This window comes from Salvia miltiorrhiza, chromosome 3 (assembly GCF_028751815.1).
Source record: "Salvia miltiorrhiza cultivar Shanhuang (shh) chromosome 3, IMPLAD_Smil_shh, whole genome shotgun sequence".
Classification (NCBI taxonomy): domain Eukaryota; kingdom Viridiplantae; phylum Streptophyta; class Magnoliopsida; order Lamiales; family Lamiaceae; genus Salvia; species Salvia miltiorrhiza.
In genome coordinates, this window is record NC_080389.1 from 19,175,216 (window position 1) to 19,201,083 (window position 25,868).

General features: G+C 35.8%; 1 protein-coding gene and 1 long non-coding RNA gene across 2 annotated transcripts; one reads left to right on the forward strand and one right to left on the reverse strand.

The window, feature by feature from the left end:
- Window positions 1–3,953: 3,953 nt before the first annotated feature.
- On the reverse strand, window positions 3,954–7,124 carry LOC131018496 (putative late blight resistance protein homolog R1B-14). Its single transcript, XM_057947213.1, has 3 exons — window positions 6,358–7,124; window positions 5,588–5,643; window positions 3,954–5,392 (listed from the first exon to the last, which is right to left on the reverse strand). Exons 1-3 carry the CDS (start codon window positions 7,122–7,124, stop codon window positions 3,954–3,956), a joined length of 2,262 nt encoding a protein of 753 aa, XP_057803196.1.
- An 830-nt stretch (window positions 7,125–7,954) lies between these two features.
- LOC131017997 (uncharacterized) lies at window positions 7,955–10,316 on the forward strand. The gene is made up of 3 exons (XR_009099964.1): window positions 7,955–9,221; window positions 9,466–9,540; window positions 10,261–10,316. It is a non-coding gene; the product is annotated as an uncharacterized LOC131017997 (long non-coding RNA).
- Window positions 10,317–25,868: the final 15,552 nt, after the last annotated feature.

A 25,868-nucleotide genomic window follows, 5' to 3' on the forward strand; every position in this document is an offset into this window, starting at 1 on the left:
CGTTGTGTGTCTCGTTTGCTCCTTTGCTGATGCTTTGTTTTGTTTGCTTGAGGGCAAGCAAAATCTAAGTGTGAGGGGGCGTCTTGGAGTCATGTTTTCTGTTGAGTCCGTTTGTTATGTCGTTTGTGTGTCTTGAGCCTTGTGATTGTTGAAGTATTAGTGATTAAGCATGCTGCTCGGTTGAGTTATGTGACGAACTTGAGATTTGATACTTGAGAATTGGAATTTAGTGATTGAAATTTAGTGTTTTATTGGATGAAATTTGGGATGACAAATAAGAGTAACAACGAGTAAAAAGCCACATATAAGTGAGAATTGAGCTTATTACAGTAGAGCACTCTCTACTAATTTTCTTTTTGAGTGGTTTTGTTGTTCATGAAGTTGTGATATATTGTGAGTCATTGGTGATTCATGATAGAAGGCACTAGGGTAGCATTTTTGGCCTGCTTTTGAATTCCTACCTGAAAATTAACCCCTAGTGAGCCATTTTTGAAGCCTTGACCATTTTTGTTCTTATTAGTCACTAAATAATTTAGCCAATGCCTTTTTTGGACTATCTCTTTGGCCCAGTGATGCATGTCTAATTCTGAACTTCATTCCATTAATTACTAGAGAAAGTTAAGCTGTGTTCTTATGTGCCGTTTGCCCAAACTGCTGTCTTGTGTAAAATGATAAGGATCTGTGATCCGTTTGGCTGAACAGTGGCATTGATCAGGTAAGTTTTTGGGATGGGAGCAGTTTTGGGAGACGATTTGTGGGGATCTTTTGTAGATGATGATTGCATGTTGATTGAGGGTATTAAAAAGGAAAGGTGTTGCAGAAAAAAAAAAGAAAAAAAAATCGAAAAAAAAAGAAAAGAAAAGAAAAGAAAAAAAAAGATTGTTGCACCAGTTTGAGTTGAGCATGTAGTATCATTGTTATTGTTGGAGTTTTTCCCCAAGTTTAGTTGCTTTCTTTCTTTCTCTATGAACTTGAAATTGTGGATGATAGTTTGGATTAGATGCGCACACTTTGAGTTTCAATGTTTAAGCTTAGGACCCCTAGGATCTTGCCAACATTATGAATGGTCCTTAGCCCCATTACAACCAATGAGAAAAGACCTTTTTGAGTTACTATATATGTGACCATGACATATCACGACTAAGTGGATTTTTCTTCTTATGTGTGAATTTCCAAAATCAATTTTGAGAGAATGAGTGAAGACGTGAGATGTACTCGTTGTTGCCTAATTTGGACCGAATTGATAATGAAGACACATTTTTGACATTCCATCTTCTTGATTTGAGAGTTGAGAGTTGATTGTGAGTTGCACGATTTGATTTGGCAGTATGTTGTGCTTCTATTATTTCGATGATTGCTTGGTTAGTTTGTTGAGTTTGTTAGTGTCTTGTTTAGTGTCTTTGTTTTGTTTATTTTCCGTATGCTTGTTAGTTTGTTTCTTCCTTTTTCTTTTGGAGTCTTTAGTGTCGTGTCGAGAGGGGAGGTCTTATCTAGATAGCTATTTCCACTTTTGAGTCTTTTCTTCACTTCATACTTGAGGGCAAGTATGATTCAAGTGTGAGGGGATTTGATGGGTGTGTTTTAGTTATTTATTTTCGTGTTGTTTGCCATGGATTTTATTTGATAGTATTACCTAAGTTTGTTGGTATTTTGGTGCAGAAATTGAAGAGATTGATGTTGATGTAGTCGAGAAGAAGAAAGAAGAAAATGAAAAGATTTGAATGCATATTAGTAAAGAATACGAAAGATGCAAGAAATTAAAGATTTAATGGATTTTGTATAATTTCCCTCTTATTTTCCTTTAGGAATTTAGTCATTAATTAGTGGGCTAGGACTTGAATTAGTTTCTTGGCCCATTAATACATAGTGACGTGTAGTTTTGCTTTTGATTAGGAGTTCTCATTGGAAAGAGGGATTTTGGACGAGAATCAACACATCATCCGACGGCAGGAGTAGATTATTTTTTTTAGTTATAGTTTTTATTTCTTTTGTGCACGAGTTTGAAGAACAATTCGGTAACCAGTATCAAGTAATTTCTTATGATTTCTTATTTATTTATTATGTTTTATTTGAATATTATGAGTAGCTAATTTTCTTGATTCGGCGAGAATAAAGAAGCACTAATTTATTAATCTGTGAGACCTAATTGAGCATAAAATTGGTTCCTATTGATTTCGATTAATTCCTAGGGTTTAAAGATAATTCTGATTTGATTTAAGTCTGGCCAACTTAGGTTTAATTGGATTACAGTCAATTAGCACCTCCAATCTGTAATTGTTGGAATGGGGCTGATTAGTGATAAAGCTACCGTGTTCGTAGTAGGAATAAATTGGTGGATTAATTATTACTAGCGTATCTAGGATAATTGGTCTAAATTGAGTTCCTTCCTCTTAATGCTATTAGAAAATTAAATCTAGGTCTGGCGTATCCAGCTAGGTTATATTTTAATAAGGGAAATAAGCAGGTCTGGCGTCTCCAGCTGTTTATCGACATAGTAAGTAGGAATTGGGGTATGTCAGTGCGTATCACGATATCCTATAACTGGTTGGTTGATAGGAATTAATTAATCTATGCGTTGATGATCAGAGCTTTGAATTAGTGTGGATTTATTTGAGCCGAGTTACTTCTTTATTGATTTATTTCTAGAGTATTTTATTTGATTTAATTTTGTCTTCTTAGTTTAATTAATATTTTCTCCCAAATTAAGGCGTGGTGGCATCACCAAAATTATAGATTTTAGGGAATTGGATGATTTTACCTGCTCTCTGTGGTTCGACCCTGCTTATCATTATACTCACTTAATTCTTGATAGTATTGCAGGAATTATTTGGTGGATACGACGTTCACCAAGTTGCTAATTATAATAGTTGTGATTGCATACAATCTCTGGCAACGTGTTTCGGATTTTGATCTCTTAAATGTGTCTAATTGTCTTTTGCAGCATTTTCACATTTTATGCTTTTTATCAGGTAGAGATCTCTTCAATTTGACAAGCTATATATATGCTCTATAGCTACTTTGAGATCATCGTCTACATTTTCTTCCTTCGATATTAAGAAATCAAGAATAATTAATGTTTTTTTATTCATTTTCCAACGCAGCTTTCTATCAGCATGAATTTAATTATTCTATGTTCGATGCATATTTTGGCTAGAATCATTGAGTTCAAGTCGCAATATATATTTAACTTTGATAAGGTTCCTGTTGTAAACATCAAGTAAACCAAATAAAAAGTTTTGATTATATTACTAGCCCTTATGTTTATGTTGTGTTGCTAAATATTTGAATTTTTTTGTCAGCTCCAAAAATTATTGAGTTATATCAGAACTACGGTGCAGTGTGGCTTGCTTCAATTTGCTCTTCTTCCCATTATGCTCACCTCTGTTATGTCGAACTGTTTCCCTTCTCAAATAATCTAGCATGTTCGCTGAGATTCGAATAAACACTCCATTTGATTATGTTTGTTATGTTGAACTTGCTAAACATTGTGTGATTGTGTTGAATGATCATTTGTTTATTTGGCATTATGTACGTACCTCTGTTGTACTTAGTGGTGAATTTACTTTTTTTTTCTTTTTACATCTCAAGTTTTATGTTATCATATAGGTTGTGCAAATTGTCATGATATTTCATATAGTTGTGAAAAAAGTATGTGCAGTGGAGTAAAACACAAACACAAATTAAAAATCCTTCACGAGTTATATATTACAAAAACTGTATAATTTGCGAAAATAATTACAGAAACTCGTCTGACAAAATGAAATAACGAAAGGCAAAAAACAATTTTCACGACTCTCGTAAAACAGACTGACTCTATGAAAGTTTCTTGGCAACAATAATGTGCGATCTGTTGTTTCCTTCAAATTTTCTCTCTAGCTCAACAAAGCTAGCTTATAATGAATTGACTAATTATCAACTAATGAATTGAAGTCGATAACGATAATCGTCAAACCTTATAATGTTCGAACTTGAAGGAGTTTATTGTCATAGTTGTGTATCTGATCCTCTTGGATGTGTTGGACACACTCGACAAGGGATGTGTTTACACGATCGACCTCAATCAGTTCAAGTGTTGATATGTTTCCAATGTCATCTGGAATCTCACGCAGCTTACCACAGCCATGAAGCACTAGCCGCTTCAATATTCGAAAGTGGAGTTTTCCAGTATCCCAATTCTCCAAATCAGATTCATCAATTAGCAAATACTCGAGTTTCTGAAACTGTTCTTCGTTAGTCTCCCACGTGTCGCCTTCGCAGGCATGATCTCTGAGTTTGAGCACTTGAAGATGGGGCAGAGAGGCAACAGCTTCCATATCTTCCCATGGAAATCGCCAACCACTCAAAGTTAACTTTCTCAACGTCTTTGGGAAAACAGGCTTAGCTTTCATCTCAAGAAGATAACCTTTTTTCACAACTAATGTCAGCTTCTCAAGTTGATGCAGAAGAACAAGATTCTGGAGCTGATAGTCTTCTTTGTATCTGTCTCCGAAATAAGTGATTGCCAGTTTCTTCACATTGGAAATCATTTTCATCATCTCTTCCGTACATATCAGCTTCTTCACCACAGACAGTGTGAGCAGGTTGTCTAGAGCAGAAGCTGCTCTTTCTGGATTTGGTAGAAGATCATAAAAGGAGACAAGATGCGTCAAAAGTGGCATCATCCAAACCTCTAACGGTAGATAAACCTCGTCCACAGAGTAATGCCTCAACCTCTTGCTGGGACGAATGATCAAAGCGCGGAGATTCTGAAGCCTGGCGATGGTTGTAGGAATCTCCATACCACAGCCGAAAGCAAGGTACCTCAGGTGAAAGAGCTCGAACACCGGAGCAGGGAGCGTGTAGGCATCGGTATCCACCACATCCAGCACCCTCAACAGCTTGAACTTGCGCAGACGGCCTAATGAGCTCTCAGTAGGCCGGAAGCTTATAACAGAACGCAGGGTCGAGGCATATGTTCTTGCAAGGCGGGTCAGATCAGGATGAGCGATACTCAGACGACGCTCATAGTTCTCATCCACAGCCTTTCTTCTGCACAAGTCACGTATCATATCATGAACATTGCAGCTTTTAACTTTGCCGTTGGACTTGGTGGCCGTCGTAAAAACCAGACTTGTCTTCATCAGATCGCTCAAATATGCTTCAGCTTCATCTCCGTTTTCAACGAACCCTTCAGCCATCCATAACTTGATAAGCTTGGAAACTCGGATCTCATAATCTTTGGGAAAGCTACCAATGTATAAGAAACAGGGCCTGAGATACAGAGGCAAGTGGGTATAACTCAAAGACATGATCCTGTCGAACTCCCCATTCTTATCAATAGCTGAATACACGTCTTCTGCAACTTCCTCCCACGAGTCTGGACTCTCCCCAACGTCGGACAAGACAGCCGCGACTAGCACAATTGCAAGGGGCAGCCCTTTACAGCTTCTTGCGATATCCTGCCCGATCTTCTGCAACTTTGATGGAAATTGTGTAGGGTATCTTCGCCTTGCCGGGGTTACTCCTCTTGTTTCCCGAACCTCCGGTCCGTCTCACTTCGTGCTCAGGCACTTGACTCTTCGTCTTCTTCTTCTTGAGAGCTTTTTACCTCTTCTTCTTCTTCTGTTCTTCAGTCCTTCAACTCCTCCTTCCTTCTTCTGCAATCTGCACAAAAGAGAACTAAAGGAGTAAAAAGAAACAAGGGACTAAAAGAATAAGAAAAAGAAGTTAGGGTTTCAGCCGAGGGAAAAGGTGTCCTTGGGACACAGGGGCTCAGATTTTCCCCCTTAAACTCAGCAACCCTTCCGGCAGCTGAATGATCAAAGGCAAGGTATGGACGATGGAGCAGCTTCTCAGATCTCAACAGAGCCACCAAGGAGCCAAGGTCAGAACTCCGGCAGCTCAGATCTTCTCAGGTAACCACCAAACAGGGCTCCGATGGTCTGGAAAGCCCGGTGATACCACCACCCACGCAGGGAATCCCGTATTATCCAATGAACAATCACACTTGAAAGGAATAGCAGAGCCCTTCACTTCTTGATAATACGTTATCCCCAGCGTATGAGAGAGTATCATAGATATAAGGGGAAGAGGGAGGAGCTGGACAGCAGTAAGGAGTAGGGAGCAGTAATGGTGATGGAGGAACCGAGGGGATGGGCGGTGGAGCAGCGGAGGAGATGGAGAGTCAGGGAGAGAGAGGGATTAGGGTTTGAGAGAGAGAGCGGCGCTGAGTGAAAGTGAGAGAGAGAGAACCTGGGGTGGGGTATATCTGAGTGAGGAGTGGGCTAGGGTTTGGGGGTGGGCTCGGTTCTGGGCCCTGAAGTTGGCCCAGACCCAAAAAGAAAAAGAAAGGGAGAAGGGAATGAGAAATGGGCCAACCTCACAAATTGTTTGGATGGAAACACCTTGTGCTTGAGCAGATTCCAGCTCTCATCTGGTTTCAGGAAACGCATCTGGTGAAGAGGGCTCGAAGGGCTGACATGAGAAGCCACACTCGTGATCCTTGTGGTGATCAGAATCCGACTTCCGTTACGACTACGGGGGTCGCCAAATGCCATCTTTATGTCGTCCCAAGCCTTCCCACTCCACAGATCTTCCACTACAACAAGGTACTTCTTCACCGTCAAGATTTGGTAGAGTTTTTGTACCGTTGAGATGCTGCTTTCGGCAATCGCTTCTTGGACAACTTTTCCCAAGGAATATAGGAGATTTTCAAAGATATTTTCCGGATTATAATCTTGTGACACAGTGATCCAAGCACGAATCGGAAACATCTCCACAACTAAAGGATCATCAAAGATCTTGGTGGCGAGTGTGGTTTTCCCAATACCGCCCATCCCCGTGATTGGGATGATCTGGCGTTCGGGCCATTCTCCACAAACCAGAACTCGTATTTTCTCCAAATCCTTTTCAAGACCAACGGTGAAACTCGCGGCAGCGGGTGCGGGGGTGGGCGTGGGTGATGAGCTAGGAGCAGAACGCAATCTCATTGGTGCGCGATTACTGAGCTGCACCCTTTCTTCAGCAATGGAGTTCATTTCCTCCATCGCTATTTTCACCTCGCGAAAATCGTACTCATCAATTTCTGTTGCTTCTCCAGCTGCTCGATAACGGGACCGCGTGTCCTCGTACATGAAATGCTCCATTACATCTTCAGTGTGATTTGCGGCGTCCTTGACATGTTGATGGCTTCCTTTGGAAACTTCTCGAGGAATCCTTGGAGGCGAACTGCTTGTTCCCGCAGAGATTCGATCTGTTGCATTCCGTTAACGGAAATGGGGTGGCCGTCATCATTCAGGATTTGGTCTATTGTTTGGGTTAGTGAAAGGAGAACTGCATAAGCCATCTCTTGCACTAATCAGTATCAAGTTTCTCCAAAAAAAAAAAAACGGATGAAAGATCTGAATCAATTTGGAAGAAAAATATGAACTATTCGCTTTTTGATGAGTAAAGATAGAAGATCTGAAATAGTTTGGAACAAAAATATCAACTGTTGGGTTTTGGATGAGTAATGATAATTGCAAGACAAATTTGGAGTGGAGTGGATTGGATTGAGTTCCAAATTTTAACCAATAGGAGAGTTGACCAAGCAACTAGCAATGACTTCAAAGAAGGTGAATTCAATTTACGATAATAATGTTATTTCATTGTTTCGGACATAATCTATATCTATATATATATACTATATATACTAATAGAAAAAGAGCCTAAGCATTATATGGGACAACTTGTGGATTGCCTATTTTACCCCTCTACATCTATATATATATACTAATAGAAAAAGAGCGAATAACAATTTAAGGGACAACTTGTGGATTGCCTATTTTACCCCCAAAATATAAATTTGTTAGTATAGATTAATAATTATCACCCAAACGATTTTTCAATTAATTTTGAGTTCTTTCTTTTTTTCCTTTTTAAAGAGAATGACATTGAGTGAATTAAGGGATATAACATAATTATCTTATCACACCCTCACGATTTTTCAATTGATTGACTTCTTTCTTTTTTTTCTTTTTTAAAGAGAATGACATTGAGTGAATTAAGGGATATAATATAATTATCTTAATTAAGGGATATAATATAATTATCTATGGAAGAAGTTCACTCTAATTCTGTATATATTTATATATATCAAAATCTTTATCTTATGTACTAACTAAACTAAACTCTAAATATAAAAAAAAATTAATTAAAGTTCTAATTCTTCTCCAACTCAATCAATTATCTCCTCACAACTAACCTCAAACCCATCCTTCCGCACCATCGCATACAACCTCGCCGCCTCTGTGAGCCTCCGGTCCGCCGCGCTTCACCGCTGCTCTTAGTCTTTTTTCCGGTCGCCGCCTCCCCTCTTCGAAGGCCAGTTAGTTTTGATTCTCGCTTCGTCTGTTAATAAGCTTGCTATCTCAAATTTTGTGCGCCACTATGGAGCTTAATAAATTGGAACTTCCTCCCACGGTGGACGTAACAGTGTTTTCTTATAGTAAAGTGTATCTATTTATTCGTCGTTTGCGTATTTTGAGAAAAGGAATAAATAATACTAATAATATGGAAAGATATGTGATTATGAAGTACAGTGGCACTATTTATCTTGGTTACAAGACAACCCACACAGACTCAGTCCCTTAGGTGGATGCGACATGAATCCTTTGCTTCTAATGTCAACTACTGAAAGACACATATGAAAGTTTTGTGGTCCTATTAATTTGGAAATCTTAACCTTTTTTTCTGAAAAATGTTATAATTTTCATCCAAGTTCAAAGTGGATATGTATCAGTGCAATGATTGATCTTGGTGATAAACTCTGATCTCTGATTCATCTTATCTATACAGGTATATATACGATCCTTGAATTCTTCTGTTTGGTATCTTGATATTTTTTGCTGTTAAGATGGCTGGATTATGCGGCAACTTTATAGATTGGAGTAGTTACAGTGCGAAAGATTAAAAAAAATACTTTTTTTCTTGCTAATCTGAATATATTTGTGGGATGAATATGTTAGGCATGGAAAATTGTGTTCATGTGAAATGAATTTTGATCGTGTATTTGTTAATCCATAAAGAAATAAGTTCAATTGAGTTTTGACAAGGAGAATTTTGAAATAAGAAAATGGTGTCCAAGGAGATCCTTTTTTTTTTTTTTTTCTCACGAGAATCATATATTCTGCTCCGAACATAGACATGTTTGTAGAATTTGGAACACTGGACCTTTTATGAGCAGCTTAGAGCTCAAAGAATTGGTTAGTACATTTCATGATGGATGTGACATTTAATTATTTATTGTCGTCGCGTTACAAAATAAATATTTATTTGCATGCAGGATTTTGAAATTTATGTACTAATTTTGAGCATGAAAGTTACATTGTGCAAAACAAGCTCATCTTCATGTATATATATTAATTGTCTATATTATAATCACCACATATCACACAACATGAGCACAAATCAAATTTTAATTAATATATTTATATTTATATATTGCAGCTAATGAGGTATATAGACAAAGAAGAAATCTACAAAAGCAAAAGAAACGTAAACGAAATGCAAGTGATTTGAATTGTAAGTATTACATTCTTTTAAGATAAAAATATGTTTAATACGTTATGATAAACTATTATTTTTTATTTATTTGTATTATTTATCAATTTAGGTTCATTGCTACATGAATTGAAAAAGGTGTCTGATTGCATTCATTGTGTGGTGCTAGAAGATTTGAATATGAACCACCTACTTTTTGTTGTGATAATGGAAAAATTAAACTTGCATTTTCTGAAGTTCCTCCCGAGTTGGATGAATTGTTTACAACTCAATCACAAGAAGCTATTAGTTTCAGAAGGAATATTCAGGCTTATATTCTCATTTACTTCGTTCGGAGTAAAATTGGATAAAGAACTTGCATCTGCAAGACGGGGAGTTTATTCTTTTCGAGCAAAAAGAATGGTTTATCATGATCTTCCTGGATTGATCCCACAATATACATCTCCTGCGTTTTTTTTAACTATACATTTATGACATACAAAGTGAGGTTGAGAACAGACTTAACATAATGCAAAATCAAATTTTGTCAGAAGCAATTGTAAAGATGCTCATGGGAATTTTAGAGATCAACCCGTATGCAAAATTCTTTCGAAGATCGAAAGATTATCTTTCAATGGACAATGTCCAGCTTCATATTTCCAAAGATATCAACTTAGATCAATGGGTATATAATTCTCATTCTGGTGATAGACATAGAATAAAACATTATTATGGATGTTATTTTTCCAATGGGCGAAACAGGTTGGCATCAAAACATTAAAAAGATTGATCCAACGTCTTCAGTTCGTAGCACAAATTCTGTTTCTACTTCTACTTTATTAGCAGAACCATAAAACTGCAGACGATATTATCTCTAACGAAGAAGAAGGTGTGTCTTTTAACTTTTTATATTGTTATAATGTTTATAAATTGATTTTAATAATTTGATAAATTATAGTATTAAACTTTTGGATTTAAGCGTGTGTAAAATATAAAAATATACTTTGAAGTCTTCCTGCTCTTACCACTAACTATTGGTACATGGATGACCTAAATCCATAAAGTGTTGATTTGTATTTAGAGTGTTTAGGTGATAATGAGTACATTTAATTAATTAAATTTATAAACGCAGTTTGAATGGAAAATCTTTTGGGTGTTAATTGGTTTGAGATTCTTTTATATAATTAAGGAATTGCTAACACAATTAATTATTTTGCATATTGTTATACTTTATTTTATTTCACTAATCACTATAATATAACTTTTATTATTTTTATGTTGTATTTTTCTATATTTATAGGTATTAGAAGAGAAAACGTTAAGAATGTATCGTGCAGAGAATATATTTGTTATAAGATACAGATTAGAAATCCAAGACAATCCATACTTTTAATAGCTGGAAGATTATTAGAGCAATATATAGTGGATATATATATAAAATTGGAGATAACAAGACAGGATTTTTTTCGTCAAAACCAATCGTATGAGAGGAGAATTGTATCAAGGAATTGTGGATAGTATCTTTAATGGAGAATTAAGAGGGAATGAAGTTGAAAAAAGAATTGTTCTACCAGCAACATTTATAGGAGGACCAAGAGATATGCGTCGTAGATATCTTGATGCATTGGCATAAGTACAAAAATTTGGGAAGCCAGATCTATTCATTACAATGACTTGCAATCCAGAGTGGAAAGAAATCTAAGAAGCATTATATGATGGTCAAGCAGCTCAAGATCGTCCAGACTTAACTACACGAGTATTTCAAGCAAAATTGCGAGACTTGAAAGATCAATTATTCAAGAGGAAAATTTTTGGACATGTAAAACTTATGAACTTGGTTTTAATTTTAGTTGTAAATACAACTAAAAGTGGATACAAAAAGCTGGGACGGAGGGAGTACATATTATTTATACATATAACATATTAAATACATATATGTTAATTTTAAAAATTTACATATTTATCACACAAGTTGCAGGGTGTCCGAATTGGAATAGCCATATTAAAAAATGAAATAAACAAATTTGGAAAAAAGTTTGAATTCAACAAAATGCCAAGCATCCATAGAGAAAAAAGAGACCATACTCAATAGGTACTCTGATATAAAGGAAGCATTCGACGAGATCGAGTATAAAATACCATATAATTTTGTGGAGTTCAACGATGTGGAACAAAAGCTTGACAAGGAAGAAGAGTTTGGTAAGTAAAATTAGTTTAAAATATTCCTTCAAATAAAACATACATTAAACTCTAAATATATAATTATATGAATAAAAACAAAAAAATTATCACAAATATTTCTGAAATTTTAGTACAAGTACAAAAAAGTCAACAGATTCCTATCAAAGGAGTGATCAAAGCTGTGAGAAACATAACTCTCATGAACAAAAAAATAAGCTCTTTATTTATTATTCGCATCCATCTTTCAATTTCCTATGCATATATATATATATATATATATATATATATATATATATATATATATATAGGGAGAGGTTCAGGAAAGAACCATAAATAAAAGAAGACCGGAGAACCATTTTCAGTCATTCGATCATCAAGATCTACGGTGGATGCATCATCTTGTTGGATGAATGCAGATCTTGGGTTCGAATCCTGAAGGGAGCATTTTTTTTTATTTTTTTGAGTGCATTAATTTTAACAGCGGATGCATTAATTTTTACAGTGAATGCATTAGATTTGATGGTTCTCCCGTTCTCACAAATAATGTAGTTCTCTCTAGAACCACACCCTATATATATATATATATATATATATATATATATATATATATATATATATATAAGGTGTGATTCCATGGCAACCACTTACTTAGATGGAGAATAAAGATCATATCATGATCATTGGATCAATCTGAATCAAGGGTCAATGATATTAATTTTCGTGTAATTAAATATTGTTAAATTGCTTATATTTGGCTGCTGAAGGACAAATAAGTAATACTCCATTTCAACGAATTTGGTATGTTAAGCAAATCACGTGAATTACTCATCTTCTATTCTGGTGGGATTCAATCTGATAGGATGGATCAATATTGTAGGTTCATTAGTATGTTCATTTGTATATTCATTTTCTATTTCAACGAACATATCAATGAACATTAGTATGTTCATTTGTTTTTATACGAACATTAGTATGTTCATTTATTTTTATACAAACATATCGACGAACATTAGTATGTTCATTTGTTTTTTATACGAACATACAATCTCCCTCTCACATACCCACATTCAGATCTCTCGAACTTAGCCACCACGGCCTTCCTCTCTTCCCAGGGACCTGATCTATTTCAACGAACATATCAATGAACATTAGTATGTTTATTTGTTTTTATATGAACATTAGTATGTTCATTTATTTTTGTACGAACATATCTACGAACATTAGTATGTTCATTTGTTTTTATACGAACATACCATCTCTTATTGCTTTTACTCAGAACTCACCTGGACTCGAATTTTATATCAATAGAAACCTCTTTGAATCTAGTTTAATTTAAAAAAACGTATGTTGAAAAACTCCAAGTAGTTTAAGAGATATGACCATTTTCCCACTATTTACTAGATTTGGCAGTTTCAGGCAACCTGAAGTTCGGATTTTTGAAAAATAGTAAATGTTGTCGAAATGACCTAAAATTTTATATGTGTACATCTAACACATATCTTCAGACCATAAAAAGTTGAGAAGTAAATCTCAACAGATGGTTACTGAAAGAGATGACTTAAGTGTCTGCCATACGAAAGTTCCAACAGAAACTGGCAGTAGAAGTCTTGAATTTTAAAAGGGTAGTAAATGAAATTCAAATAACTTGAAAATTTGCATGAATGTTCACCACAATCCTATCTATAACCCACAAAATTTTCAAGATTTTTGAGAAACAGGAATTCATCGAAACAAAGGCTTCGACTCACTTTCGTCTATGTGAGCAAGAATAAAAGCTGTTCGCCGGGGGTTTTCCGATCGTCGTTTCGCGATGGTGTTTAGCCGTGAAGGTCTACGGCTTGGTTGTCCTTGTGCGAGGTAGATCGGGCTACATGACGGTGGTTTCTCGGTCCTTTTTCGTCGTAGGGAGAATGAGAAACAAAGGCCATAAGTCGGCCGGTTGCTAAGTCGAGAAATCAATGTTGCTACTGAGCCGTGCCATCACAGGAGTTGCTGGCAGTTGTGTTCTTGTAACAACCCGCTCTTTTATTATATTTAAATCCAGTAATACGATAATTATTATTTCATCTTTCAGTAAATCAAGCCCAGTAAATAATTATGATTTAAATTCAGCTTATGACACTGGATTATATTCAATTAAGCAAGATTATTATTTTATTACCAAGTCAGTAGTTTCGCGTAAATAAAACGCGATGAAAATTATTGAGTAAAACCAATAATTATTCATTTCAGATTCATAACTGACTTAGCGAAGTCATGTTATTTATTAATCACAATAGAATTATTTTTCTATTTTTATTATTATTTCTTGAGTCGTGAATTTATTCCGGTTTATGAAGAATTAAATCTACGGATTTAATTTGAATTTATTCTAGCTAAGAAAGGAAGCAGGAATCGAGTAGTTTCATAAAGTACTTTTGAATGAGACCGAGAAGAGAGTCTGGATACAAATAAACATAGATACGCACAGATCAAATCAATTACTCTCAATTTTTTTTTACATATGTATAAGAAAGATAAGATAAGTGAAGGAAATAAATGCACAGCACGCTCTCCAACTCCACGCCTACACTGTGCATCTTTTGACTCCAACTCTCCACGCCTGTCTGTATTCTTTCTGACTCCATTCTGCACATTTTTGACAAAAATGTGTGCATATTCACACCGAACACCTTCACAGATTGAAAGCATATAACCTCCTCATACCCATTCCACACTTAAACGTTTTCATCATTCTCTGCCAAAGAAATTTTCAAGTATCAGTTAATTCTTGCTTCATTCAACACCAACGAGCAGTCCATAAACACCAAGCATCATTCAAGGTATTTCATGCCATCTCAGTTCACTATCTTCATATATGCATTTCACTTTCCTCACTTCATGTTTTAGAAATTCAGAAATATAGGATGGAGTTTATTACAGAGAAACATAGCAAAACACATATGCGTACATGATTAGCATTCAACAGAAATAGTTTAATTCATACATTGATACCTTTATACTACCTTTGTACTTAGAACCAAGTCATGAGAATTTCCATCAGCAACAAAACGAATTGAAATACAATAGTAGAGAGATAGAACAATAACTTAGTATTAGAAAGACATCGAACGCGGCCCTGCGCAGTCGAGCCGCAACAACGGTAACTTCCTACGGCCTCATCGGAGCCCGAGAACGACAGCAGCGGCTGCCAAGGCTCCAGTTGGCGACGGTGGCGGCGGACTCCTCGACGAACAGCAACAGTCGCCGGACGCTCCACGAACAGCAGCAGTCGGCGGAGCTCTGCAACAGGAGAAGCAGCAGCCGCGACTCCGGGCGAGCAGCAGTAGTTCCAGGCGGCTGAGCGGGATGGCGCGGCCGAAGGCCTAGCGCCGCTGGTCGCGACCCAGACCAGAAAACAGCAGCAGACGGCAGCGAACTCGCCGGAATCCAGTTGCAGTCGGCGGCGGACTCCAGCGGCTCACTCCAGCGGCTCCCAGTCGACGGTGCTCGCCGGAATCCAGTTGCAGCGGCGGCGGATTCCTCGGCTGGATACAGATCGAGAGAGAGAGAGAACCGAAGGGAGCGTTTGATTTAGGAGAGATTAGAGAGAGAGAGAGGGTAAGGAGGAAGAGGCAGGTGCGGCCACGCCGGACCTAGGCACAGCGACAGCCGACGCCGGTCGGAGCAGAGAAGGAGCTCGACTGATTTTGAGGAAGGACTCGACTGGATCGAGAGAGAGAGAGAGAGATGTGAGCAGCATTCCTTTCTTGATTTTAGAGAGAGATGCAGTATTGATAATTAGAGAGAGAGAGAACATGTTTTGCTTTTAAAAAAAAAAAGAGAGAGAAAAAAATTGATTGATAGAGAGAGAGAAATACCAGCGACGTTTTTTTAATTGAGAAGGAGAGATGCAGTATTGATATTAGGAGATAGTGGGTTCTGCTTTATAAAAAAAATGGGGAGTCTCGATAATTAAGAGAGAGGGGGAGTGTTATTCTTTAATAAGATAAAAGAGAGATAAAGCACTTATTAATTCAAACATAATCTGATTTAGTTCAACTTGTCCACATCGAAAACGAAGAAAAAGGCATCACACCAACTACTTGTGAAACAAAGATAAGATTTATGCAGTAAACAGCATGATTCATTATTTTTATGATAAAAGAGACTAAAATGAAAATATATAATAAATGCAAAAGAGAATTGTCGGTAGAGAGAACCGAGAGTGAAAACTTAAGAGATGAGTGGGCCTTCCTCAGTTGGGCCGGGTTTGGGCCTAGTTTATTTTATTGGGCCGGAGATTAATTCAATTGGGCTTTGCTTATTTTATTTCCATTGGGCTAATATATATATTGTTTGGACTCTATTATTTTTATAAATGGACTCTTATTATTTATTTTGATTGGGCTTCTATTAATTGTTAATAATGAATTTATTATTTTTATTAATTGAACTCCTACTATTTAATTGATTAAGTTCAATGAAATTTATTTAGTTAAGCCCAATGAGATTTATTAATTTAGGCACCATTATTAATCCTAATTATTTTTAATTAGTGATAAATTTTTAAGACTTACTAATCATTAATTAGTAAGTAAATTAGATTATTTTAAGATGAGTAGATTATTAAAGATTAATAATCCGACCTCATAAGACGAGCTTTAATTCCTTAAATAGGATTAGCATCTCATAATTTAATTAAAGGAATATGAGTCATGCATAATCATTTCACGCATCCTCATTTATTGAGATTTTTCGAGAATTAGAATCTTATTTTATTTTCTCGGATTAAAGGTCAAGCACCAGAGTTAGAGCTAAACCGTGAGTCTGCTATTCAGGTGGGCTTTCTACGTATAAACTAAAATTATATATTAGAATTGTTAAGACTTTATGCTTATGAATTTAAATGATATTGTCAATGCCTAAATGCTTTATGTTTTATTATTAATTGCCTATCTGATGTTAATCGAATTCGGATTCTGGATGGGACCGCAAATCCCTTCGGAATTAGTGTACACCTTGTGATCGTGAGTCATCTAGCGGGTTGGCCGATCATAGTGTCCGTAGAGGGAGGCCTCCCTCTCGGCACGAGTTACTGATATGGTAATTAATGATATAAAATATCTGCGCGGGTTATTGATGAAAGAAATGATATTATGTTTGGTAAATACGAGTCTTTAAAGGAAAACCCTCGTATCTTACTACTGTTGAAAGGCTTGACAATAAAATATTATGCATGTATGTAAATTTCGGCAAGTGTCCACTAAGTACTCTTGTACTTAGCCCTGTATGTATTTATAAATGTGCAGGTTGAGCTGTGATCGAGGATGTAGTGTGCAAGCGGAGCTTTTGTCGATCTAGGATGATTACCTCAGAGTAGAGTATATGTCTTCATACATATACTCAAATTGTTATTCCGCTGCGAACACTGATTATGTTAAGATATTATGTCATTTGTCAAACAATATGTATTATTTAATAATGTATTAAAACCATTGAGTACCCCGTTTTGGGATAATATTATGTACGGTCCCCTTGTGGCCTTCGTTGATATCTAGATATTTCGATTGATTTCTTTATACAAGTCGAGTCATCAAGAAAACGAATATGCCCTTTCTAAATCCCGCTCCTAAATTCCCTCCCTTAGTCGCGGTTTTCCCGAATTTGCTATCCTTAGCAAGTGCGGTCGTGACAGTTCTAGAAGAGGGTGCGCCCCCCACCGTCGACTGGAGGGCAAGGAGGGTGGCACGGTCGCTGGAGAGATCTGAGGCGATAGTGGGAGAGGAGAGGACGTCCAGATTTCAAACCCAAATAATAATAAAAATCAATAGTTGATATGAACATAAATAATTGAATGAAAACTTGCTGTATATTATCGTAACTAGCATATCAGAAATGTTAAGTTTCTAAAATTAAATAAGATTTGATTGATGTTAATTAAGGGATTATGCGGTTATGATTATTATGGAATGACAATTATAACCTTGTGCCACATCTAAAATGAATGTAAATGGATGAATCTGATTCGTCCGATCATGTAAGATCAATGAACAGGATTTGGTCTCTATTCTTTGTGCAGATGATGGTCTCTATTGAACCTCTCCCTATATATATATAGGGGTGTGCTACAGTGAGATCCCCTATTTTTTGTGTAATACGAGGACAATGATAAGACATATAATACAAATGAGTATATCTAACGAATAAGATGTACATATACTGATGAAAAACAAAATTTAAAAAATTAGAAAAGAATAAGACATATATACTGATGAATAAGGCAGTATATACTGATGAACAATGCGGTATATATTGATGAATAACAAAATTTAAAATATTCAGCTCTTTCCAGAATTTGAACCCTGCGAGAAAAAATCACCCTCCAGATACAATATCAGCCATAGGATTGATAAAATAAACGCTCCAGATCGTGCCCTAGATCTCACTAAAATTAGGGGATCTCATTAGAGCGGCCCCCTATATATATATAAGCATATGTTATTTTTATTTGATGTTTCATATACTATAATTTGTTCATAACCTTAGAAAAATACCAATAATTGAATTTACTCAATATTTCTCGCAGATCTGAAATTGTAAAAATATATTTATGGAAAGATATGGAAAAAAATGAGGGAGCTGACCTTGAACAAATAATTGCACAGTAATATTATATACAGGTGTTCTGATGTTGATGTTGATGATGATGCATTAGCAATTGCTAAATTAGCAATGACACAAAAAATAAAACAAGCAAATGAAGTCACTCTTAAAGATCTTAGAGACAATCAACATTTATTATTATAGATACGATATTTAAATAAATTAATTATGCATTTCAAAAGTACTTAACCGACTATTTCTATAATATATTATTTTTTGTCATATATTAGGGTGTTTCGTATTGCTTTACGGGAATTATTGACAAAGTTGAAAATAAAGTAACAATATTGTATGATTCTTGTAAAAATTGCAACACATCTTTCTCCAAAATTGATAAGAGTGCAATATGCAAAAAAATGAAATTTAAAACTACTGCCAATTGAAAATTAGTTAATGACACAATAACAAAAATATAATAATTTTTTTCATTTTATTAATTAAATGCGATTTTAATAAAAAAAAAAAGAAAAAACCTAAAGAAAAAACCCTTGAAAGCACAAGAGGAGCAGACTAAGGGCCGGGCCTCATTAAAACCTTTTTACGGAAAACCCAGTGGGAAAAACCGTAAAAAGGAAAAAGAGTACCCGTCTAAAAGAGAGAAGAGAGCGGAAGGGAAAGTTTCCGGAACTCCGGCCTAACCATCGTCCCCAAACAATCCCGGCTCTCACCCAAAAAAACGTATAAGGAAAAAACGTAGATGGCCGAAGAGACTCCGTCGCCAAAAAACCAAAACAGAGAAAGCTAAACGGCCGGTTAGACTCCGTCGCCGTTAGCACAAACCAAAAAACCCAAACTAACAAAGAAAAACTACACGGCCGGTTATACGCCGTCGCTGTGAGCTTTCCAAAACTATGAAGCTCAAAAAACACACAAATAAGGTAAAGACTCGGCCGGTAAGACGTCGTCGCCGGTTTTACCCCATCAACACTCAAACGAACCCAACTGCTATTTCCGGCCGGAAGGACGCCGTCGCTGGAGTCAAGACAGGCCTGTTGAACGCCGCGGCACCAAGCTGCCGAGAGGATCTTGCTACTCCACGTACCTAAGCTACCATGGCACTCGCAATCACTGCAGCCCGAACGCCAAACTGAACTGCCTAAATGCCCTCCAAGAGTTCGATCAAAAGCAAACCACAGCACATGCACCAGATGCTCGACGAAAACCTTGACTGTAGACGCATCCTAGGCAGCTATCACAGCCGACAAAAGCATCAGACGAGCACCACCATCGCCAAACCTCGACGCACCCAAGACCAAGAAGAACCTCGCCCGAAATGTTTCGCACCTCAGGAGAAGGGCTGGTCCGAGAGCTGGGAACAGCAAAACTCCTCTCAACCGACGTCCACAGCAGCCGCACCAGAGCAGCCGAGGACTCCACCAGAGCAGAAACTGAACTGAGCTCCCGATTCAGTTTTGCTGAAGTCCAGAACATCCAGGCTTTAGCTCTGTCGAAACCAAAGCTATCCAACCTCCGATCCAAAACAAAGCAATGCCAAACCAGACCATCAAGGTCCAGTCGAAGCCAGACAATACAGCAGAAGTTCAAAGATTCCGGCAACACTCCAAGGCTGCAAACCATTACCTTCTCCGGATGTGGCTATGGGACTGCAATGCACGTGTTACACTATTCGATCAAGCGGCGGAGGTATATGTAGGATGCTCTGTGGATGAATATCTTTATTCAATCAAAGAGGTAAATTAAGATTTCTTACTTAAACACTTACTATAATTTAAATATATTGTTAATATTACAAAAGTTGATATTACGTAACAATTATATATTTTCACAGGGTGAAACAGACTCCACATACTATAGAGGATTAAGCACACAAGCGTACACAGAAATGCACTTCATGACGATGCTCAAGTTTATAAAATTCTATCAACGAGGAAATCTCAATATCGTAGCAAATGCAATCCAAAAAACGCAACCAATGGAAAGCATCGATGTTGGAGATATTGAAGAAGAGCCGACTCAAGTGGAAGAAAAGAAACATTCATCCGAGAAATCTAAAAAGAAAATCCCGTCTAGAAAGAAAAATCTACGATGGAATTGCAGCCCACATAATCGCAAAAGAAAAAAAGAAGGGTAACCAAGAAAAAGTTTGATGACTACATTGAGATTACAAGTGATGATGATTTGCCGCTGAACAACATTCTATTGCAAACCAAAAATAAGAACAAAAGATCCTCAATCGTCAAAATCAAACAAGAAAAAATTTAAAATTCGTCTTGCTCCGTACTTAGATAATTTAGGATTTTTTCATAGATTTTTTTGCATCTTTATTTAGAGGTATATTATGAATATTACTTTATTACATTTAAATTTATTCATTAATAGTTGCATTGGTTCCTTTTTTAAATTACAATTATAGTCAAATGAATTAATACAAATATTCAAAACTATATAAAAGTATCTATGAATTTTATTTACATAGTAAAAATCACACATGTTCAACGTGCATCGCACGTTCTTACTGCTAGTATAGAAAAAGAGCCTAAGCATTATATGAGACAACTTGTGGATTGCCTATTTTACCCCTCTACATATTTTATATTATAAACCAAAAACTAATCTTTTAAGTGGATTCGAAACAAATGTGAAAAAGTGGAAACGAAAACTACTAAATATAATTTTTAAATTTAACACAAATTAATACTAATGGACGTAATCTACCACATCACCAATATGTATTGCATTAGAATTCTACCTTCACAAGGCATCCTCTTCTTCCTCTCCAAAATCCACCCACAAGAGCAGATATTAGTTCTCCCAATCTCCGGCAGGTCACCGCCGTCGACCGGAATTTCACAATTTGCTCCGCACATAGGTACGCCTATCATATTATATTCATTGTTTTCAATATGAATCTGATTTGCTGGTATTTGATGGTGATATTTACCAATGCGCTGATTTACTTTGTTTTGGTTGTTTGATTGATGTTTATTCTGTTCTGGTATATCTGAACTACAAGTTTAGGATGAGGCCCGATTTCAAGATGTGGAGGTGGCTCCATGAAAACCGGCCATGAAATTCTTGTTATTTGCTTGTTTACCACTGATCTGTGAAGCACTGCTTTGTATTTCCCATTGCTCAATATATAAGATTATCAATCCCAATAATAAACTAAGATATAATGAAAGCATGCAAAAAGATGATTGTAATTAATGCACGGTGGTGTTGCAATCTATCTCTAAGCCTAATAACTATTTTGCATCCCCAAAAGCTTTGATTTAATTACAGTTCAGAATTCCAAAAGCATATCGTTTAACTCTAAGTTTAGTGACCATGTTCTAAATCAATAAACCTGCTCTGGCTTTGCTTAGTTTCATGTTTTTGTTAGACTTTGTTTATATAAGTTTTTCAGGTGTGTTTTTCTTTGCTGCTGGATATTGAATGCTGACAATTTACTTAATTAATATTTCTATTTGTATATTTAAGAGAATGCAATCCGTCTTAAATTGTACAAGATGCAGGGCCCTTGATTAATTGTATATAAGATGTTGATCAACGACATATATATATATATACTAGAATATTATAAACGAAAAATATGAGAAAATTTAGTTAACATTGTTAACAACGAAGAATATTATAAACGAAAATTTATCTAATTGGTTGAATATTTTACCAGTCAAAGGTAGACATGACTCCATATGAGAATCTTCAACAAGTTTGCTATCAGTTGCTTTCTCCACAAATTCATCTAAAAATAAAGTTGCTTAATTATATTTGCATACGTTTTATAAGTAGTTGGAGCTAAGCAAGTAACCGGTACACATGTCTATTGATTTAGATTTCATGGTAATTACACAATAGTAACAAATGGTAGTTCAAAACATGAATAGATTAACATAAGCGATATCAATTTAAAATTAGAATGTTTAGATGTGCATGCTTGAGGATCTTTGATCTTCATGTTTACCTGACCTTATGACCTCATGCTAATGTTTTTAGCTTTCTTTTGTATTTTTAAAATTTCTAACAATGACACAATAATATTTCATCATTTGCTCGATTAATAAATTCTAGAAGATTTAAAATATTATCTATCATGTCTAACTATTACCTGATAGAGGCATATCCAAATGTGCATCATCAAAATTCCCAGTTGTATCATCATTATCTAACATTACAAAACCAACATAAATATTGTTAGATCAATCATTATTCTTATATTAGTTATACAATTTCTCCATTGCAATAAAAAAGTCAAAAATTCACTACTCATGGAAAAGAATATTGAAAATTTCACCAACATCTATTCAAAGTGATAAGAAGAATCCTCATTTTCACTAAGACATGATTATCATTTTCTGGTGGAAAATATATCATGAAAATCTTTAGCAAAATCTACTAAATCTTGTAATAATAATTGAATACTTGAATCTTCACAAAGATCAAAGTGTACAACTTTTTTCTTTTGCTAACAAATCTTCTTTTGATTTTCCCAATGTTACCTGATATAGAATATGTATTGAACTCGATTTCTTAGATGAATAAAATATGAAAATTAAACCTCGAAAATTTCTTATTGGGTGTGCGTGCATTTTTTCATCACATAAAATTTTGTTATTATATATGTAAAAAAAAATACACATGTTTAACCTAGATTCTTTTAAAATAAATTTCTAAATTTTGGTGACACACCTCTTTCAGCCGATTCCACTACACAATTCATACTGTCATTTCTTGAATCTTCGGATAGAACAATAGAGCAAATTTTCTTTTTACCCCTGAAGATTTCTATGATGGAGAAGCAATATGATTACATTAAATGATCAATTTGCAATATCAAGTATCTATTTATAACAGTGGATGTGACACCTGATATAGGTTTATCATCATCAGAAGAAAGACTATCTTCAAATGAGCTTCCAATTGTATCTGTTGTTGCAAAATTATAATTATTATCTTTTCATGCAAGAGTAGCATATCATAATCATTTTCACCTTTGATGTGTTCAACATGGCTTTCTTCGGACATTTTCCCCTTGCCTTTAGCTTTGACATCAATCTTTGCTCGAATGTCTTTATCATTATCTATATTAATTGCAGTAATCATCATTACAAAAAACTAAAATTAATTTTAGCTTAATTTAACTAAAATGTTCATATTTAATTACAACAAATATTAATTGGTTGCAATCACAAAATGAGTTGGAAATATTTCACCTAATGAATCATGAAAAACCAATTGCCTCGTCGCACTTTTTAGCACCCCTGAAGAATTAAAATACTTAAATTATTATCATCTTAATTGAATAATACATAGAATAGAAGAAAAAATTATACGAACCTTGCTCTAGATGAACTTCGTCAGGTTCAAAGCTAATTTTCTCAGATGGTATTGCACCATCATCTTGTAAAATCTCAATAGCATCCGCAGTGAAAGTACAAACATCTTTAAATATTCGACTTTTTATATATCTTTAAGAGTAAGACAATATTGCATAGGCGTTGCCTAAGAAAATCCAAATGTCTTATGGGTCCCTACAATTTTTAAAAGGGTATTATTCATTTTTGTAAATGTGATAATACTCGACCATTGTATAGTAGAATACTCACCTGATTTTGTTTTTTATAAAACTCAGAAGGATCTAGGCCAAGAAGTTTTTGAGCTTCTTTCCCTAGAAAAGTGACTTCCACTTGTCCAGATGCATCAAAGACCAAAAGACTAAATCTAAAGTTGTAGTAAAATCAAGTGTTCTAATATACACACTTGTACAAATCTATATGAACTAAGAAAAGATATATTAATAGATATATTAGCACCTCCGATTTGCTATTCTCATATTCTTGCATGGTGTTGAGTAACACATGAACTCTGTACCATATGAGGCAACTGTCTTTATGGAACATATTGGACAACCAACGTAAAAGTAGTCTTGGTATTCATTTTCTAATCTTGCTTTAACTTTTACATTAAAGTATGTATTCTGAAAAAGAAATTAAAAAAATGTTAAACACATTTTGAAAGTATTTGTCCATTTCGGATATTTCATTTTCCAACAATCAGTTTTTGGAAGAGACTAATCAGTTAGAGAAAGATTTTTTAAGACTATTAAGAACTCATAACTGAATTAACTAATATACACAAAGTAAGTCGAAGATACTTACTGATCGACTGATCATTGCAGTCAGTCGATACCACTTTTCTAGTTGACTTATACGAATAAGTTCTCCCTCAGATGAAGACTCCTCTTCTTTGGTTGCCACGTTATCAGTTGAGGAGCACCAGTTGACTGAGCAACAATCATCGTGACTGCAGTTGAAATCTTCAAGATCAGCATCATTCTTCAGGGTTGATGAGGCCAATCCTTCCACAAAGATCATTGAACCTATCTTCTAGAAGAGCTTTGGTCAGCAAGTCTGTTGTCTGAACTGCGGTCGGAATCCATTCAATTGAGACATTCTTCTTTTCCACATGATCATGAATGAAGTGATGACGGATTGCGATATGCTTGACTCTGGTGTGATGAACTAGATTCTGCAAGATTGCAATAGCACTAGAGCTGTCGCAATAGATTGGGACTTCTTTTTCTTCGATCCTGTAGTCCTTCAGTTGTTAGACTAGCCATAGCAATTGTGAACAACAACTTCCCACAGCAACGTATTCAGCTTCAGTTGTAGATGTGGCGACCGAAGTCTGCTTCTTTGAAAACCAAGAGATAAGCTTGTTGCCTAAGAACTGACAGGTTCCTGAAGTTGATTTGCGATCAATTTTGCATCCTGCAAAATCTAAGTCTGAGTATCCGGTAAGCTTGAAGTCGTCGTCAGCTGGATACCACAATCCTAAGTTAGGCCTGCCTCTGAGATATCTTAGAATCTGTTTTGCTGCATCCATATGAGCTTCTTTTGGATCTGACTGATATCTTGCACAAACTCCGACTGCATACGCGATATCTGGTATGCTAGCAGTCAAATAGAGTAATGATCCAATGATTTCTCTATATTTGGTTGAAGATACAGATTTTCCTTTCGATCCTGGATCCACCTTCCAGTTGGTGTTCATTGGAATCTTGATTGATTTCATGTGCTGAATGCCGAACTTGGTGATCAGTTCTTTGGCATACTTTGACTGATTGATCAGTATTCTTTCTTTGGTCTGCTTGACTTGTAATCCTAGAAAGAAATTCATTTCTCCCATCATTGACATCTGTAATTTATTCGTCATAATGTCAGCAAACTTCTTGCACATGCGTTCAGACTTGGATCCGAAGATTATGTCATCGACATAAATCTGAACAAGTAGGAGATCCTCTCCTTCTTTTAGAGTGAACAGAGTCCTGTCAACTGATCCTTTCTTGAATCCTTGTTCAACTAGATACTCAGAGAGAGTACCATACCATGCTCTTGGAGCTTGCTTCAATCCATAGAGAGTCTTCTTCAGCTTGTACACCTTTTCTGGTCCAGCAACCTCAAAACCCGGAGGTTGTTCCACATAGATTTCATCGGTGAGCACTCCATTGAGAAATGCGCACTTCACATCCATTTGGTGTACTTTGAATCCTTTGTGAGCGGCAAAGGCTAAGAAAAGCCAAA

Coding starts and splice junctions, on each gene's coding strand:
- LOC131018496 (XM_057947213.1), bottom strand. CDS start 7,124: ATGGAGCATTTCATGTACGAGGACACGCGGTCCCGTTATCGAGCAGCT. Junction 5,644..6,357: donor CCATCCAAACAATTTGTGAG/GTTGGCCCATTT, acceptor TCTTTTGTGCAG/ATTGCAGAAGAAGGAAGGAG. Junction 5,393..5,587: donor GAACAGAAGAAGAAGAAGAG/GTAAAAAGCTCT, acceptor CAATTGTGCTAG/TCGCGGCTGTCTTGTCCGAC.